The 19622-nt window shown below is 33.6% G+C and overlaps 3 protein-coding genes across 3 annotated transcripts in view; all 3 read left to right on the forward strand.

The window, feature by feature from the left end:
* Positions 1-167: 167 nt before the first annotated feature.
* LOC134753423 (RNA pseudouridylate synthase domain-containing protein 1-like) lies at positions 168-2821 on the forward strand. Its single transcript, XM_063689314.1, has 5 exons — positions 168-405; positions 1326-1563; positions 1680-1856; positions 1938-2055; positions 2454-2821. Exons 1-5 carry the CDS (start codon positions 307-309, stop codon positions 2698-2700), a joined length of 879 nt encoding a protein of 292 aa, XP_063545384.1. The 5' UTR covers positions 168-306; the 3' UTR covers positions 2701-2821.
* Positions 2822-3272: 451 nt separating this feature from the next.
* Positions 3273-7389, forward strand: LOC134752983 (uncharacterized). Its single transcript, XM_063688741.1, has 3 exons — positions 3273-3432; positions 3874-5999; positions 6030-7389. The coding sequence occupies exons 2-3, from the start codon at positions 4044-4046 to the stop codon at positions 7104-7106; spliced, it is 3033 nt and encodes a 1010-aa protein (XP_063544811.1). The 5' UTR covers positions 3273-3432; positions 3874-4043; the 3' UTR covers positions 7107-7389.
* Positions 7390-18645: 11256 nt separating this feature from the next.
* LOC134753054 (nuclear pore complex protein Nup98-Nup96) overlaps positions 18646-19622 on the forward strand; it is an 83357-nt gene continuing 82380 nt past the window's right edge. The window contains exon 1 of the mRNA XM_063688816.1: positions 18646-18792. The gene's annotated coding sequence lies outside the window, so the exon portion shown is untranslated. The remainder of the gene's footprint in view (positions 18793-19622) is intronic.

The raw sequence follows: 19622 nt of genomic DNA on the forward strand, positions 1-19622 counted from the left end.
TAAATTATATATTGGTTATTTCTTAATTAACAAAAATATTATGGAGTGAAAAGTGAAGCATGATGAAGCTTTGAACAGTGAGTATTATATTATTTGCTTTGAACGTGCTTTTGCTTTGAAGCTGAAACCGAACGTGACGTATTTTTTGATGAAACATCAAAAAAAAAACATCAAATGTCAAAACATGACAGCAACAATCTCAAAAGTATTAAATAAAATTATTTAAAAATCGTTTGTTAGGCTAAGCCTACGGTTTTTACATGTATCAACAATAATTAAAACTTATGCTACAAACAAATATCAAACATGAAGATGTCTGTTCCTAAATTGTACGAAAGCGAGGACTATTTGATTGTAAATAAACAGTATGATATGTACATAAACTCAGAAGATGAAAACGAAAAGGTAAATTGCTTTTATAGGTTATAGGTACATAAATTGTGCCCATAAATTAGTTAATCTAAACAAACATTGTATACTCAATTCAATAATTTTATTGAGGTTATGTTTATTTAAACTGTAGTGATGTCTTACGGGATTTTTTATCGATATCGAACAGTATTACTTTCTTTTTAATAAATTACTTGAATAAGATAAACAGACCTCTTTTGAAATTCAAATAATAAGTAATGCAACCTTTAAAGTGCTAAGATGAGGTAAAGTGGAGTAATTTGTTTTACCATTAAATTATTTCAATTGACCTTTTTTTTTCATGAAATTCAATATTAACCCTTTCACTCGCACCGACGATGCCGTGATATCGTATAGACATGGATAGACAGAAAAATTACCTCTACCTCCAATCCATGATTTTATTAAAAATACATTATTAATTAAGTATACATAGGTTTCCAGGAAGAGATCGGTCTTAAGATCTAATTGTCTTTGTTTATATTTCTGTACATGTATTGTAAACTGTGTGAGGTGTGCAACAAAGAGGGTATAATTTTCCCTGGTATTAATCAATCCATTCATACAATTTCGTTCTTTTTGCGAGTTCCTATAATTGGCTCTGTATTGCTATTTAAATAGTTATATGTATCTTTCATAGCTGTTGGAATTCCTTGTATGAATAAATAAATTACTTTTTAGGTTAAATTCTGAATTCGATGTGGCAAAGTCAAACCTTGAGTGGACAACATTGTTATCTAGACTTAAACAAAGACAAGTCTGCAACGATTTTGATAGCACACGTAGTGTGTTATTTATACGTCATAATTTCATAGAAGTTTGACGTTTAAAAAAACACTGCACTGCGTGTGGTATCAAAATCGTTGCAGACTTTTCTTGGTCTACCTCTACTAACAAATAATTGTTTGTTACAGAATTCAGTTACGTACAATATTGCCAAACATGATTCCCACCATTCTACATCCTCAAATCCATTGCATTTTGTTCACCGCCTCGATTACGCTACCAGTGGTGTATTATGCATAGCAAAAAATAAACGCGCATCAGCTATCGCAGGCAAATTATTTGAGAAACGAGAAACTAAGAAATATTATTTAGCGGTTGTTAGAGGGCATGTTGAATTTGAATTATGTGATATTGAATATTCTGTCGGTAAGTCAATGACCATATTAATGGCCTACTAATTTTATTGATTTCTTGTATTTGAGTCTAATTATATTTTGAGCGATTAGCCCTTTGAAAAGCTAAATATAACTTTTATCCTATAGGTACTGACGCCTTGACAGCATCGTCATCTCACAAAATGGTGGCGGTTACGTCGCTGCCTGAAACGGCATTAACTACAACAGTGCATCCACGACCGGCGCATACTCGTGTCTTTCTCCTAGAAACTGGTTACTATTGCAACGATCCCGTTAGTGTGATATTGTTGAAACCTGTCACTGGTAAGTATTTACTTATGTTTATGTACCGATGTAAAGTATCTAACAATACTAATAATATATAATGATTTACTTTTTTTCTAGGTCGTCGGCACCAACTCCGTGTGCACTGTGCTGCCATTGGGCACACAATACTTGGTGACTACACCTACAGTAATGCCGAAGATTCGGCACCGCATCGAATGTTTTTACATGCAATGAGGTAACGGAACAGAATAAAATATGAAGAAGACCGTTAAAAAAGATTCTGTTATAAATATTTTACGTCAGTTGCACTTATAAAAACAATACACCAGCGATAAACTGAGGGCCTACCGAGAAACACAAAATTAAAATTTCATTATATATTCGAGTGATAGAGAGCCATATAACTCAGTTTCGATTTTCGTGTTTCGCGGTAGGCCCTCTGATGTAGTATTTGTAGTTGGTCAAGCAAATCTTGTCAGTAGAAAAAGGCGAGAAATTCTAATTTTCTATGGGACGATATCGCTTCGCGCCTAAATTTTTTAAATTTGCCGCCTTTTTCTACTGACATCGTTGTTGTGTAGTGTGTAGTGTACGTTGAAGTAACAATAATAATTTACATTTTTTATTTTTCAGGTTGATCTTACCTTTACCACAAGAGATACTGGATATTCAAACGTCAGAACCATTTTTCTCGGATGGAAAGTTCTCTTTAAAATATCGCTCCTTGCGCAAATTACACACGTTCTGGAGTAAAAATGAATTTATAAAAGTTTGTGACAATACAGATCAGCCACTGATGATAGGTGTAAAATATAAAATATTTAAGCCGCATACAAATTACGAATCTAGCTCGTTTACTGATAACAAAGATAAACATTAGTTTTTAAATTAAAAAGCATTTTACAGCATCGTCAAATTATATGCCATAGACAGCTAATTAAACGCTTTTATTTACAAAGAACCAACGCTAATGACTTTACCACTCCTGTGTTGCATTAATTATCGATGAAGTAAGTTACTTGCCCTTCACTAGTTGTTACGACTGAAAAGTAAAAATGTTGCCAGTTTTGAGCTGTTTTATTGCTTTGGTACACGATTTAGGTTTAATATATATATATTATATACTTGATCCGTTTTTATACTTGTGTTATATACTTATATTATAATATTGTCAATAATACAAAATCTAAAACTTTAAATAACTAGTCTTTGTTCTCTCTTATTTATTCTCTGGCAACCCACACTAATGTCAGTGTTAGTACAGTACAGTCAGTCATCTTTATTTATACATAGTATGTCAAAGGACTGTCTCATTTCAAACATAGACAGATATAATCATACTATCTTTGTCTTACACTAGTACTAGCACCAAAAAAAAAAGGATGAGTATAGTTTTTAGCGTTCTTATTTACTGCCAATTTATTTGGTTTGACCAACTATATTAATCAAATCAATCACTTGGAATTTGTTACATTTTTTTTTGTCAACAACCCAAATGTCCCAAATTTAGTCTTTTCTCATAATAAAATTGTAACAGCCTTTTTATACTTCAATCACATTTTAACTACATATAATCCTGATTGGTTTTTGTTTTAATCAACGTAACAAAAAGGTATGTTGTAGTGATTTTTATGATATCTTGGTAATAAAAACTCATGACTGCGAGACAAACACGTCTCATATAAGGATAGTGACTAAAACTTCTCTTTCTATAAAAAGAAGAGACTAAGAGTAGCATTTTATTAAAATTTAAAAACAAATTATTTTAATCTCTATCCTGTGAATACAAACGAAGATATACATTTTTAAACCAGATATGTGACGTTTTCAACCAAAAGGTACATTGTCGATGAGGTTGATTTCGAATTGAAGCTATATGGAAATAGCGCCTTATTAACAACCGAGAATATATACCCTTTTGGTTGAAAATGGCACATATAGTTATCATTACTTGAACTTTGATCGCAAAGTATTTAAAAGAAATATTTAGTATGTAAAATATTTTTTATCAATAAATGATCGTATCGTATTAATGAATCCATTTATTTTTCAGGTATTATAAGGCATTACAGACTGCTGTTCATAATCAAACATATAAACATCAAAACTATCTTTGAACAGTTGCAAAAAGATTTAGATTATGCTATTGTTGAATCATCGAAGAAGATTCAAGCACATAGAAGTTCAGACTCAATTCCTGGGACATCTAGTGGTATCTTTAAGATGACTCCAGTAGCACGGGCAATAACAACCAAAAGACTATGTGATGCAGAGCAGCACCACTCAGATTTAAAAAGACCAAAAAGAATGTCAATTAAAAACTCTGACTTGAGATTTAGATGCAGTTTTTGCTCTGCGAGATTCCCTTCTCTTACAATTGTCCGAGACCATACCAGAGCATGCCATAGTGACGAAAATGAATGGAGGAGAGAAGAAAAATTAATCCGCAATACTAAACTTACATCTGTAGTATGTAATGGTACAACGGGATCAAAGTTAAACCAAAACCTAGAAGGGAAATCAACATTTCTGTTTAGATGCAACGCTTGCAAATTCGCTAGTGTATCTTATAACCACATGATTGAACATTGCCAATATCATGTTGTCTCATCTGAAAATCTGGAGGTTTTTGTCTCTAGAAACTCAACAAGGAAATGCGTAATATCGAATGTTGAATTTGATGTTGATTTTGACACATACAATGAATGTAAATACGGTCCGGATTACTCTTATACACTAATATATTGCGATTATAAACTTTTGAAACAGGACAAGTGGCCAGGCATTGTGGATAACTTACCAAAGCCAGAGATAGACATGATAAACTGTAATAGTATATATTATTTCACACGGATTGTTCACTTGACATCTCGGAAAGAGGCTTCATCTGCCCCATTTATGGTCTTCCAATGTGAGAAATGTTTGAAACATATTGATCCACATTCCGTATTGGCACATGTTGTAGAAAACTCGTGCAATAAAGAGCTTGCTGAATTCCCTTGTTATGAGTGCAAGAGACCATTTCTTAACGAGAATAGCATGTATCTACATTATAAGATGCATCAAGCTGCAGTCAGCTCTAATATGAAGTTCAGGACAGTTTTTTTCAATCATAAAGACGATGATTTCTTTAATGCACTTTTACTAAAAGCAGCTGGGGTTATCATGCAAAATGTATCAAGTAGAAAAAGAAATGCACAAGCAAAACTATTATCTGATGATGCAATTCAAATAAAAATTTGCCCTGCCGCAAACATCCTAAAAGCTATTGAACATGGCCCGAGAAATGGACCAAGTGGATCAAACCTTCCACAATCAAGAGTATCTGATGTAGCAAAGACACAAATCCAAGTAAAAACCAGCCCGCAAGCTAAAAATGTTCAAAAAGTTATCTCACAAAATGTACCAAATTGGTCAAAATTACCACAACCAAGACCATCATCTGATATAACAAAGACAGAAATTCAAGAGACTAACAGTACCCCAGTAAAGGATGTACGGAAAACTACTGAGCTTACCCCGCATGCACCAAGCGGATCACAACTACAGCGCTTACTAACATCAGGTACTGCAAAGGAACCAATTCAACTGAAAATTGTCCTTGAAAGACATGATGCTAGATCACTCATTATTCCAGGAACAACAACTGTTGCTCAAAACAAAACTGTGTCATCTGAAATCACCAGTAATATTGCAAAAAACACGGATAAAGCAACTACAGTTTATAAATGTCAATGTGAATTATCCTTTCACGAATTGGAATTTCTATTCAGACATCTCGGAAAATGCCCTTCAGATAAGTCAGCTAGAATTTCTTGTATTTGTGGATTAGTTTTTGATGAACAACAATATCAACTCCATTATGGTATACATAGCCAAGGTTTAACGATACTGAATGTTAAACGAATTACTATGTGTGATGAGAAAATAATAGGCCCAAATAACAAAATAAATGAAAAAGAAAAGAGAGAATTAGACTACGATCAACTTTGTAAAAAAGCAATTTCGGATCTTATAGATACAATACAAAATATAAGTTTGCCGCATATTAGAGAGATCAGAACGGAAGTAAAGGAAAAAATAATTGATGCTGAAACACGGTCTGTTGGTTCAGGGGATGATTTAATTACAGTAGCTTTTAAATCTCAAGGAACAATGACTGAAAGGGAAACACTAACTGTACATGACGTAAAACAAGCAAAAAGAAAGACTGTTGGGACAGACACCGATGATTTAAATATATCAGTGTTAAAATCTCAAGGAACAATGACTATGATAGGAGTACAAACTGTTCATGAAGTAAATAATGAACTTTGTAATAGAAAACAAGTTATTGATACTAAGTCAGCGTGTTCAGGGACAGATAATTCAAATAAATCAGTCATGATATCTCAAGGAACAATCACTAGGACAGGGGCACAAACTATTCTTGTAGTAAATAAAGAATTGGGTAATACAAAACAAGCTGGTGATACAAAGTCAGTTGATTCATTATCAGATGATTTGAATATATCAGTTATGAAATCTCAAGGTAAAATTGCTGTTATTGTACCAGAAATACAAACTGCTTATGAGGTAAATAAAGACAAAAGTAATATTAAAGAAGATGGTAAAACAATGTTAGTCCGTTCAGGAGCAGGTGATATAAATACATCACTTTTAAAGTCTCAAACTATGATGACTAACACAGAGGCACAACATAAAATATCAAAAATATCAAGCAGTTGTTTTAAACTAGATCTTTCATATGCAAGAAAAGAAAAAGATGATAGATTAGTAGATAACGTGAACAATAAATATAAGAAACCAAATGAAAATTTCAATTGTGGTGCAGATAAAAAAGACAAGTATCTCTCCATGCTCAAAACTATAATAGAGGCAAAGATGAAAGAAAATGTTACCGACAAAACCACAGCTTATCATAGTACTGAATCCACTAAAATTATATGTAAGAAAAATAAAAATATTAGTGAGACAAAACATGAAGATCACATGAGGGATCAAACACAAAAATCGCTCAACATGAATCAAGGGAATGACGCGCTAGAAACACCGACTGAAAAAAACGAGGAATATGAGAAAAACATAGAAACAATAGAATTTGAAAAAAATAAAGATGTGATTGAAACTGAACAAGGTAGTACTAGTAAAATTTACACTGAAGATGAACTGCTGAATGGGCCTGAAAATCCTGATATGCCTATTTACTTTGATGCTGATGAATCACTTATGACTGATGATGAAGGTCCGATACTACTTTATGAAGAAGACGATATTGAAGACTGAAAAAACGAAGCATATACATACAATTATACAGGTAAAATACTACTACGCTTATTTAAAAAAAAAATTCACGCTTTGGGCAAGACATTAATTCAAATTAAAGCTTAATGAGTGATCCCAAGCTGATGATATTAATGAAAAGTATAGGTATATAATTAAATTAATATAATATTAAACAATAATTGTATCATGTCAATCAAATGTCATCAAGCAAATAATAATATCAATCATATGAATCAATCAATCAAATAATATCAATCAAGCAAATAAAATGTAAATAAAAATATTACACATAAAGCTAGTCATTTTCATTACTGAAAGATTTATGATGATAAGTAAGGCCAGCTAGGTCAAGAGCACCCTAAACCGGCGAGCGCGTATGAGGAATGTTATGAAAGTGAAGGTAGCGAAAGAGGTATGCCAGGATCGTAGCAAGTGGAAATCCGTAGTCTCTTCCTACCCCTTCGGGAAATAGGCGTGATTATATGTATGTATGTAAGTAAGGCCAGAGCACACCGGCGGCACGTTCGCGTCAGGCGCGGATCCACCGTTGTGGGCAAGATGGGCATGCCCACAACCTTTTTTACACTTTCACGGTATATTGAGATCGATAGGCCTTCATAAAATAAAAAATAAAAACAATGAATCGTGCGTGATTCGGAACGCAGCAAAGAGCCATAGACAAAAATGGTGATACTTTTTGTCACATTTTTACAACATATTATCTGTTTCTTTTTGGCGCATGAATATGTATTAGAAAAAAAGAGATGACTACCTGGTTGGAAGCGCGCACTCGCGCAGACCATAGACAATAGACAGATCTACTAATTTAAAAGCAAGAGTGTATTGAGTTGTATGCATGCACATGTAGATTCCCGCCAAAATGCCAAAAGTTCCGAGGCAAGCCGCCATTCTTGAAAAGTTTTTTGTTAATGTCAGTCAGGGTAAAATAGCTGTGATAGTGTGATTGTTGTTTCGACACAATGGTAAGTTATTTTAATGAAATTATTGCTATTTTACCGCTCTAATGCAATGCCCTACTCTATATATCATTTGTAACTTTATTTTAACTTTGTTTTTTGGTCATTTCGGCCAGGGTTTACCTAAACAATCAGAGCAATTTATCGCTCTGATTGTTTCTCGACGTGTAAGTAAGCTACTCTATGTATATTACTTTTATAATAAAACAAAGTTACAAATTATCCAATAAAATATTCATTACCTACATTGTTTATCGATTTATTATTTGTACCTATGATATTTCGTGTTGTGTGTGATTTGTTTTCTTGAGGGGGTTTTTTGGCGTCTTCTAGTCAACGACTAAGTAAATATCTTGAAAATTAAATCCTACAACTACTCACGCAGCTGTGCAATAGGTATATATTTATGGGGCATATCATGCTATCTCGACTGAACATTTAGATTTAAAAAATTTAATTGTATAGATTCTTTATGTACCTAGTCAAATATAAAATAATTTACCTACATATTTAGTGGTCGATTGAGTAGTAATGGAATACCTCATACTATAGGGAAATAAGTCAGCTACGCGTAACTACGTTTACTAAGTATTAGGTTCAAGGGAGTTTAAAAATGATTCATAATACGTATGTATTATTAGTAATTTTCAAACTTTACCATACTATACATATATTAAGTAAGGAAACTGGTATATGGAGTACTCTATGCTTACTTATTTATCTAAGATTTGTACCCTAACATCAAAATGTTTTTACAAATATTAGCAACTCTCCCGGTTAGCGTTGCTACCGCAGAGAGATCTTTTTCTACTCTTCACAGAGTAAAATCTTGGTTGCGGGCCTCAATGGCAGAGGAAAGGTTATCCGGGCTAGCTCTCCTGAATATACATAAAGATACGAACCTAGATATAGATCAAATAATCAACGTTTTCGCAAAAAAGAAACGTAAGCTTGAATTTGTAATTTAAGTATATACTTAAATAGCAAAATCAAACTTACGTTTGGGTGCTCCCACAGTTATACCTCGTTACCTCGCGCGTCCAATGATGATGCCTATGACAGTTCATTTTTGTATGGAACAGCTGTCACGTAAAATGTTCGTACACTTTTTTGGAAGTATAGCACATTCGTTTATTTAGAAATGTACTAATTAACTAATAAAAATACGGTTTAAACATAAAATATTTCTTATCTTAAGTTCTTAAGCCTATTCAAATTTGACTTTGGAAAGTAGGTAAAGGTATAAAACTGAGTCAAAAGTAGTACCTTAGTAATAAATGTAATAAATAGATATATATATATTTTTTTTTTGACCATTCATCAAATTTACTTTGAATTAAACATGTTCTTAAAATAAATATAGATATATATTGATTATAGTCTAGCATGACTTAATTGCTTTTAATGCAACTTATAGATTATGAAAAGCTCTGACAACTAAGTAGTCCACAAATTAGCTGTCTATCATTTATGATTTTTTACTTAGCCTCCTTGAGCTTACCGTGGGACTTAGTCAATCTGTGTAAGAATGTCCTATAATATTTATTCATTTATTTACTTACGCAAAAGGCTAAAATGTAAAATTCTTACTTTTTCATAACCTCGATAAGAATGACTCCCTGTATACATAAGTATATAACAGATTGGCTCAAATATTTTTTTGCAAAAAATTATTGTAAACAAAGAGAGTGGTGCAAAACTGAATCATTGCAAATAAATATGTATGAAGCAGACCACTGATTAATTTTTGCACGTAGTATTTATTTCTGCAATAATTACTAGATTTAAGATTTGAGAGAATTGCTGTTTATTATAAGACGCGTTACAATAACAAAACAAATTAATAATAAAATTTTATAGGAATGTAAATAGGTATAGTGTTGTAGCACTATACCTATTTACATAAAAAAATCCTATATTTTTTTTTAAAGTTCCTACTTAAACCAACTTGTCTGAATTATATTGGTTAAAAAGGAGTAGTTATATTACTAATCATCAGTCATGATCATTATCTTTAATTTCTATTTAAGTAAAAAAAATTAAACTAATTATCTATTTTTAGTTCATGTACGTATAATAACTTGATGGATGTCAAAGGATATTTATGAAGATCTTAGAAGTTTTGTTATGAAAAAAAATAGACTACCCGACTACCCGCCAATCATACCTCTATGATTGGTGCAAAACATGGTAATAACTTTTTAAAGATAAAATTCAACATCCTATTTTCAAATTACTCAAAATGGGAAATAATTTACAGCAAACATAATTGCTTACCAAATTCGTATACCTACATTTAAGATTCATTTCAAAGTAGAGTAGAATGCGGTTCGGTTTAGCATCTAACTGTAAATAAAGTTATTTAATGTAAAATGTATACTAGCGTTTAATTTAATTTGATATCATTTGAAGTAGCCGAAATTTCATCAAATCGGTTCAGTAGTTGTAAATTAAGTCTCGCCTGGTGCATGTCACTTGCTGGTCACACTACAATTTCCGAGACACCGTTAAGACACCGCCCAGTTTAGTGTCCCTATTGGCTTACTAGCTGTGGCTAGTATAGGAAACAAAAAAAAAGATTGATTGAAATTGATTTGGAATTTAATCAAAACTGACTATTTAATTGGACGAAATCAGCTCTGAATTAATTCAAAGCCAAAGTCCTGATGCGCAGGAAAAAGGAAATAGGTAATCAAATTCAAAAGTCATTCATGACTCATAATTGCTTTATGAGCGAACTTAGAGTCGCACTTGGCCGATTTTCGGTTTTCGGGTGGCTGTGACCACAACCTTTTTTGAGAGCTGGATCCGCGCCTGGTTCGCGTGCGCTTAAATGTTGGACAAGTCACGCAAACGGCGTGCCGTCTCTAATAACGATCTGTATATGTCGGCGGCCGATCGTAAAGTTCCTGTGTTACTGTAGTTTTGACGGTAGTCACATTAAACCTAAGGAGTGTACAGGTTTTTAAAGGGTCGGCAACGCGCGTGTAATATCTTCGGTGTTGCAGGCGTCCATAGGCTACGGTAACTGCTTACCATCAGGCGGGCCGTATGCTTGATTGCCACCGACGTGGTATTAAAAAAAAAAATTTAAGAAAAAAAAACCGACTTCAATGGGTGATGCCGCTGAAAGTTTACTTATTGTTGATGGTGCACTCTTAGATTCCAGACAATGAAATAAAATAGACAGCATATTTTGCGTAATTATCCTAATCCATCTTTTGACTAATTTTGCCTAATTGCCTAATTATTATAATATTGCCTAATAATGTAGAAAAGGAGGTAAAACCACCCACTTTTCTAGTAGCATTTCGTTTTTGTAAGGGTCGCAGTTCTAACCTAACCTAACCTACTTTTCTGATAGCATTTCGTTTCTGTAACAGTTCTAACCCAACCTAACCCACTTTTCTAGTAGCATTTCCGGGTCCGGGTTCTGGGTCCGGATCCGAGTCCGGGTCCGTGTCCGGCTGTCCGGGTCCAAGTTTGGGTCAGAGTTCGGTCCGGGTCCGGATCCGAGTTGGGGTCCATGTCCAGACCCGGGTCCGGGTCCAAGTTTGGGTCTGGGTCCATAAGGAAGAGAACAAATCGCCAAACGTGAACTATGTGTCATTGAAGAGTTCCATTCTGATCATCATCAGCAGTTCCACTTAATCAAATGTCACTTTTTTAAATGTAAATGCTGGATTTGTTGATGAAAATACAAAAATCACAATATGTATGCATTTCACATTTGAGGAGTTCCCTTGGTTCCTCATGGGTCTCATCATCAGAACTCGAGCTTGACAAAAATATGCCTTAAAAACTTAAGTTGCTTAACAAACATAAAGAAGAGGACAAATCGCCAAACGTAAACTATGCGTCATTAAAGAGTTCCATTCTGATCATCATCAGCAGTTCCACTTCATCAAATGTCACTTTTTAAAATGGAAATGCTGGATTTGTTGATAAAAATACAAAAATCACTATATGTATGCCTTTCACATTTGAGGAGTTCCCTCGATTCCTCATGGATCCCATCATCAGAACTCGAGCTTGACAAAAATGTTTCTTGAAAACCTAACTTGCTTAACAAACATAACGAAGAGGACAAATCGCCAAACGTGAACTATGCGTCATTGAAGAGTTCCGATCTGATCATCATCAGCAGTTCCACTTCATCAAATGTCACTTTTTTAAATGTAAGTGCTTGATTTGTTGATGAAAATACTAAAATCACTATATGTAAGCCTTTAACATTTGAGGAGTTCCCTCGATTCCTCATGGATCCCATCATCAGAACTGCGTTTTGACAAAAACGGGACCAATCTGTATGTATATACTTACAATCAAAAAAAGAATTTTTAAAATCGGTCCAGAAATGACGGAGTTATGAAGTAACAACCATAAAAAAAAAAAATACAACCGAATTGATAACCTCCTTTTGAAATCTTGAAGTCGGTTAAAAATAGGTAGTATAGGTTCGTTAGGTTGCTTCAGATGCCCGAAGGGCAAACTGCCCAGAAAAAGGAATCCCGTGTAGCGGGCTCCGTCGACTCTGGGAACGAGACAATGATTTTCACGATTCACGATATGCCTAGGAATTTCATGACCTGCCTGATTTTACGTGGATTTTACGATCGGCCGCCGACATAACAACGTGCAAATGCACGTCTACGCGCACGCATCCGGTGTGTACATAGGCTTTTAACGTTTTTTTTTTACTTCTATAAATGATATTAATTTGTGTTTTTAACCGACTTCAAAAAAAGGAGGAGGTTATCAATTCGACCGTATTTTTGCCATGAGAAGCCTGTTGAATAGTCTAAATTCCATCTGAACAAATATACTGAATTATAATTTTCACTTAATCAAATAAATATTAAGTTAAATCAATGAGGATATACTAAGATAGAGCGGTACTGTCATAGTAAATTTTGTAACCACTGTAAATTCACTGCCATCTATCGACATACTTTAAAACTAAAAATGAAGATTTATAAAAATACGTTAAAATGTATTTAAATATGGATAAAGGATTTTTTTATTTGCATTAATTATTTTTATATGATTTTGACCCATGTTCTTTCACTGGTATGCGTTAAAATTATAAATAACAAACGAAACAGTCAACGCCCTCTATACGAGAGTAATCCAAAACTAGTGGCGCCATCTGATCGAGAATCAAATTTTCGTGATTTTCGAGGCACGTTTCTTCCTTAGACTGTATCCATCTATTACGGAGTTATATCTATCTTTGGTTAAATCAAAGATCAGTCTACTTTGACATATATGCCCATAGATAGATAATTACATTTTTCTTTATAAATAGGTTGCATACCTATTAGGTATTACCTAAGGGAATGGGTATTACGACAGGGGTGGTTCGATAAATCCAAGATTTTGAGATTTATTGAATAAATACACATAATATTTTGCTTAATTGTTATTTATTTATATATACAATATTTTTTCTATATTACTTGATGTAATTCTTTGTCGTCTCAAGTTGTATAATACTTCAACAGATGTGATAGGCAAAAACCTTAAAAGATAACTGTTGTTCTGTTCTGTTAAATGTTGAAGAGTTTTTTTTGTTAACATTACTTGAAATATCAATTTCTTTTTCCAATAGTAAATTACGTACTGCTTTAATTGTGGCTAAGCCAGGATTTTTGACAAACTTCAAATATCTTTATTGCCAATATATTACATTTACATCGAATATAGACCCTGTAAGGGCACAGCAATTGAATCTTATACCTACATAAGCTTACAATTTAACCTTATACATAAGCAAACATATACATAAGCATTGCACAGACATTCGAATAAAACTATTGATTAAAAAGAATTAATAATAGTATTATGCAGTTTCAATTACTACTATTTATTGCGGGACGTATCACCAAAAAACTCTTGCAGTGAATTAACTCTTATCCAATAAGTATTTTTGTAAAATGGTCTGGTATAATGTATGTAGGTAATGCAAGGTCGTTATTTCGTCGAAAGTTTAGTGGCTTTGTGTGTCGGTCTTTAGCTTGTGAGAAAAAATGGCTATGGGCTCTAGTAAACTTACAAACTTCAAATATATATAGACATGAAAGTGTCAAAATTCCGAGCTCTTTAAAGAAGGTCAAGGAAGGGGAAGGAGCTCTGAATTTGTTTTATATTTACAAGGATTCTGACACATTTAAAAAAAATTATAAACAGGTCATTTATTACTGTATTATTGCCCCAAAGCAATATGCCGTAACGGAACAGGGAGTGGGCATAAGCGTGATAGGCTGTTAAGGCAGTATTAAGGTCGGTTGTTTTTTTTTAATTCGTATAAACCATACGTGAATCTGGAGAGTCTATTAATTAAATTTTGTATATGGTCTTTCCAGTTTATGTTTGTGTCTATTTTTTATCCTAACAATGAAAAAGTGTCAACGGGTTGTAATTTAATATTATTAAATGTATAATCGAATTTAAACTGTTGTGAGACATACTAACTTTAAGTGAGTTCATGCTGTGTGGCGCTACAAGTGTTGGGTGACCCAAACCCAAACACACCACTGTGCCCGCCTACAACGATAGCGCAAGACCTCCCCCAACCGGCTTTCTCAGCGCGCGCGCAGCGAGCGACCCGGCGCGCGGCAGCGGCAGTACGCAATACACGGTCGTCGTGAACGCTGCTCGCACTATTAGTGCTTGAGAAAGGAGACCTAGGCTCTCCGAAACATGTCGCGCGTGTGACTAAAACAAGTGAGTCTAAACCGTAAAATGATTTAAAATTAAATGTATAATCTATGTTTAGGGGTTGTTTCTGGTATGGCCTGAATTGCATTAGTTTTGTTTTGTTAAAGTTTTTTTTGGAGATTATGATCAGTTAGCCAAGATTCTAATAATGAGAGGTTTCTGTCGAGATGTATCTTTGAACTATTTTCATTAGGGCACGGAAATACAATGGATATGTCGTCGGCAAACAAAACGCTTGGTGAGTCGATGATTATAGGTAGATCATTTATATAAACTAAAAATAATACGCACCCTAACACACTGCCTTGAGGTATGGATCTTTCAACTTTTATTGTATTTGATCTGATATTAGTAATATTTTCAGTTTGGTAGTTTCTAATACTTTTTCTAGTTTTTGATAAATTGCATTACCCGTAAAAACATTTACCAGTTCAAGTAATTTGTATTCAACTTCGTCTGATGCGGGTTAAGGCTTCATCAAGACTTAAGTTCGGATTTTGAAGTTTGTCTATATATGCTGCTAAAAATGTGTAAATCTCAGCGATGAAATTTATCTCCTGTTGTATGTTTGTAGTACAAATTTTTTTTTTGCTTCTCTAATAGCTGCTGCCCTTTTCGGATCAAACTAATTTATAATCTGTTTTATTTGTTCAAAATACTTCGCATAGTAATTAACGGCTTGCAACCAGGTTCCCCATCTTGTAATGACAGGTGTGGGAGGAAGTGGAACAGTTGGATATTTATTTCTTAAACTCTCTTTTCTTGAAAGAGTTTTGACGGAATTGATAAGCGTATTTACATTAGGGTACAGACACCGTATTTTCTCAGCGACTCTATGTAACCCATGGGCCAAACAAGTCAAATGAGTTAAATTAGGGTATGTATTGATTAAATTTTTGCCGGCGTTCACCATACAAGATCTGTCCGTCGAATCCGTTATCAAGATTAGAAACTTGCTTAAGTTACGATCACACATGTTTCCCCAAAGGTTCTTTAATGTTCCGGTGATTGTGGTGCTAACGGAAATGTAATTGGTTTTATCCAAGACAGTAGTTTTCATGAGGTACGGCTTGGTTTTCTGTTTGTTTAACTCTCCAACTAACACATTTGCAATCTTTTTCCCATCATTATCCGTAGTTTCATCAACAGTTACATAAATGTATTTATTTTGCCATTCTCCCGTATCATTTGCTTCTTGTTTTCATAAACTTTGGCAGGACAGTCAGCCTTAAATGACTTTCACTTGGTATATGTACATTGTCACCATATTTACCTTTGGTACAATTTTCTAGAAATACTTTAAATTTGGGGTTATTAAGCCGACTCAATGGTATGTTACACGCAATCATCATTTCTAGTAAATCATTATCAAACATTTCTTTTTTTGTGCCTTTATGCCGATCTGAGTTAACGTGTCTCTCAATGTTATATTTTGTTGGGCACATAATCCTTATGTTACAAGTTTGGCAGAAAATTTTGTTGTCATCAATTTTGAAACAATCGTATAACTTAACGAATCTATCCAGATAGATTGAACGATTTGTTTCTTTTTTTACATGGTTTTTGCTTTTGATGTGACTTTCTAAAATAAATTTTATTGGTTTTAGATTTTTATTACAAGATGTACACAAAATCGATATATCTTTTTTTTCGAAAAACCTATGCTCTTCAAGCAGTTGCTCCATTGTTATTTTAAATTAATTATTGTTACAAAGCTATTTGAAAATGTAAAAATAAGCAAACAAAACCAGTACTTGACGGAGTCACATTGACAATCATGACAATAACATACCACTCATACCATGGAGACTATATAAAGGAGCCAAATCTCTATGTATGAAAAGTGTCCATCAAAAAACAGTAATTAGGCGGCGCCACCGTACACCGAAATACTACCAAAAACAACCTACGTAATTTGGTCGGGTTATTTGTTGCCTTATATGGAATATATGGTTCATGTTATACTCATGTCCCAGAGCCTAACTAGCGCCACCGGAGAGATTAGGAACTATTATTTAAAGCTGAAAGCGGTCACTTTTGCAACAATTCTGCCATAAGAGAATGCGATCCTTTCTATACCATCCATAACTCATACCATAGATCTAGTATATTTTCTATAGATGCGACCTACCGCGTGCGCCCGTAAGGGATAGACCAAAGAGTAGTATAATGGATAGACCATAGATGATGTCATAAACGTGGGGATACCATATTGGTAAAAATTACCCCAATATTTGATATCACGTTGGGGCGATTACCCTGTAGGAAAAGTTAGCTTGATGACGGTATTAAAATTGTTGAATAAAATGTCAATGGGCCGTTCTTTTTAGGCGTATGAACAATGAAATACCTCCTATAATAGGGTATTTGACAACATTAAAAATATATAACGAATTGCTGTCATCCTGAAAGATAATAAACTAATAAAGTATATTTAACTATATTTGAATGTAAATTATGTTTATTTTTTTGGAAAATAAACGAAAGAAAATTAAATATTTTTTGAAATTTCATCAGGGACGTGAACCGAGGGTTCCGTAGTTTTTAGTATTTGTTGTTATAGCGGCAACAGAAATACATCATCTGTGAAAATTTCAACTGTCTAGCTATAGCGTGGTTCCATGAATCTAGTATAACATGGATCGGTCATGAGGAGTGGGGGTTAATGACCGAACGGGATAGTCTTATGTATCTTTCAGTAGTAGTGACAGAGAGCAATATAATACTTTTTGTCTTTGTCATAGTTTCACTTTTCCACTGCTGCCACAACCGAAATTGTGGCAAACAAATAAGTACGTGACATGTCATGCTTGTTCGTTGCTTGTTTAATTATTGTTGTTTTCTATGAAATTGTGCTTTCTCTTATGAAATATAGTGATGGTTAGCGTTTTGAATGCTTGAACTTTGATAAAATAATGGCGAATTGTTCTGTAATCGGCTGTAATAGTTGCTCTGAGCAAAAATATGAGAACATAACCTTTCACACGTAAGTACGGTATTTTACAGCTTCCTCTTAACGCAATATGTGAGAATAACATCGTAAAATTATGTTACACTCAAAGCAATGCAGAATTAAACGATTTCAATAAAATTATCACAATTATTTACGCAAATTAACAAAACATTATTTGTAAAATTATCCGCCCAAATTACGTAGGTAGGTAGGAGTCTGAGGTCAGCCATTTTTAAACTTCTTCTTAATTTAGCTGCATAACAATCATGTTAGAGATACCAGATGAAAATATCATAATTTTATGGGTAATTTTGACCTCGAAGTTTTTTCGTACTTCTAATTCCAAAAAAAAAACAAATGTTGTGAAGATTAAATGTTGTGTTGGTGTGAATAATGCGATTGCGATTTGTGATTTCTTAAAATTAAAACTCATAATACATTTTATTTTACGTTTTATTTACTAAATAAATTGTTTTGTACCACCTGCGCGAATTATAGGAGGTATTTCATTGTTCATACGCCTAAAAAGAACGGCCCATTGACATTTTATTAAACAATTTTAATACCGTCAAACAATAAGCTAACTTTGCCTCCAGGGTAATCGCCCCAACGTGATATCAAATATTGGGGTAATTTTTACCAATATGGTATCCCCACGTTTATGACGTCATCTATGTCTATCCCTTACGGGCGCACGCGGTAGGCCGCATCTATAGAAAATAATACTAAATCTATGCGTGGTTCTCATTTACTGCCAATTTCACCAATTTGGATATAATACAAATCAATTTATCGCATAAATTTTGCGTGTTTAGAAACTGTTCATTTTTATCATTGGCAACACCAACACTTTAGCAGCTGTCACTCTCACGCCAATTCAGTCGCCGATGGCGGTAGTGCTCTTGACATTCGTGTACGTGTGTTTAATTATTTCTACAGGAAAGTGAACATTATAACTAAGTGATTTTCAGTGATTTTTTTCGATTGTATTTTTGTTGATACAACTGGTTTAAAATATCGGACATTTGTTTATTCTGTAAGTATTTGAAATAACAAACTTTGTTTTAGCATTCGAGGTGTTTGGAATAACCTACCAAATTCTAAAGTATCTTTTTCAAACGGTCGCCGGTGAAAATCAATTATAAATTCTAGTTTTACCAGCAAAATAGTGTATTTATTTTGTAAATTGGGGTTCTGAAAGTTTGTTTAGATTTAATATGATACAAATATTTTAGTCATTGTTAAATATTGAAGGTATGTTTAGATTTTTTTCTTTAATCGTAGTAGGTTCCCTGCACCACGTTTTTTTGGTCGAGTAATATATACACATCGCAAAATTTTGCGTAAAAGATGCAAAAACATTCAAATCTAAGTTTATTTGTATAGGTTTAGCTTCATTTGCGAAAAATGTGATAACATCTTCTAAATGCAGTATTTACTTAATATATTTTATTGAAAACAATTGTTTTAGTTAGGTTATATTTCATAAATAAATGAGATGAGTAATGCATTTCAATGCATTCAATTAGCTTAATCAGCATTCCTATTACTTCTATATTTAACATAGATGTTTTTGTACTTATAAAATGAGCAATGTTTGATTTACCCCTAAACTTAGGAGGCATATTGAAGTGCTAGTAGTTATTATTATTATTGTGAGCCTATTGTGTCCCACTGCTGGGCAGAAGGCCTCCCCCTCTTCTTCTATTTGTCCCGGTTTTGAGCTGCATCTGGCTAGTACTTAAAACACAAAAATAAAAAACCTACCTGTCTATATAGTGCCTTTTGTGCAAAACATTTTGAGGCTAATTAACTTTTTTTTATTTTTTATTAGCCTGGTTTAGTGTTCCACTGCTGGGCAAAGGC

The sequence above is a fragment of the Cydia strobilella genome, chromosome 26 (genome assembly GCF_947568885.1).
Source record: "Cydia strobilella chromosome 26, ilCydStro3.1, whole genome shotgun sequence".
Taxonomy (NCBI): domain Eukaryota; kingdom Metazoa; phylum Arthropoda; class Insecta; order Lepidoptera; family Tortricidae; genus Cydia; species Cydia strobilella.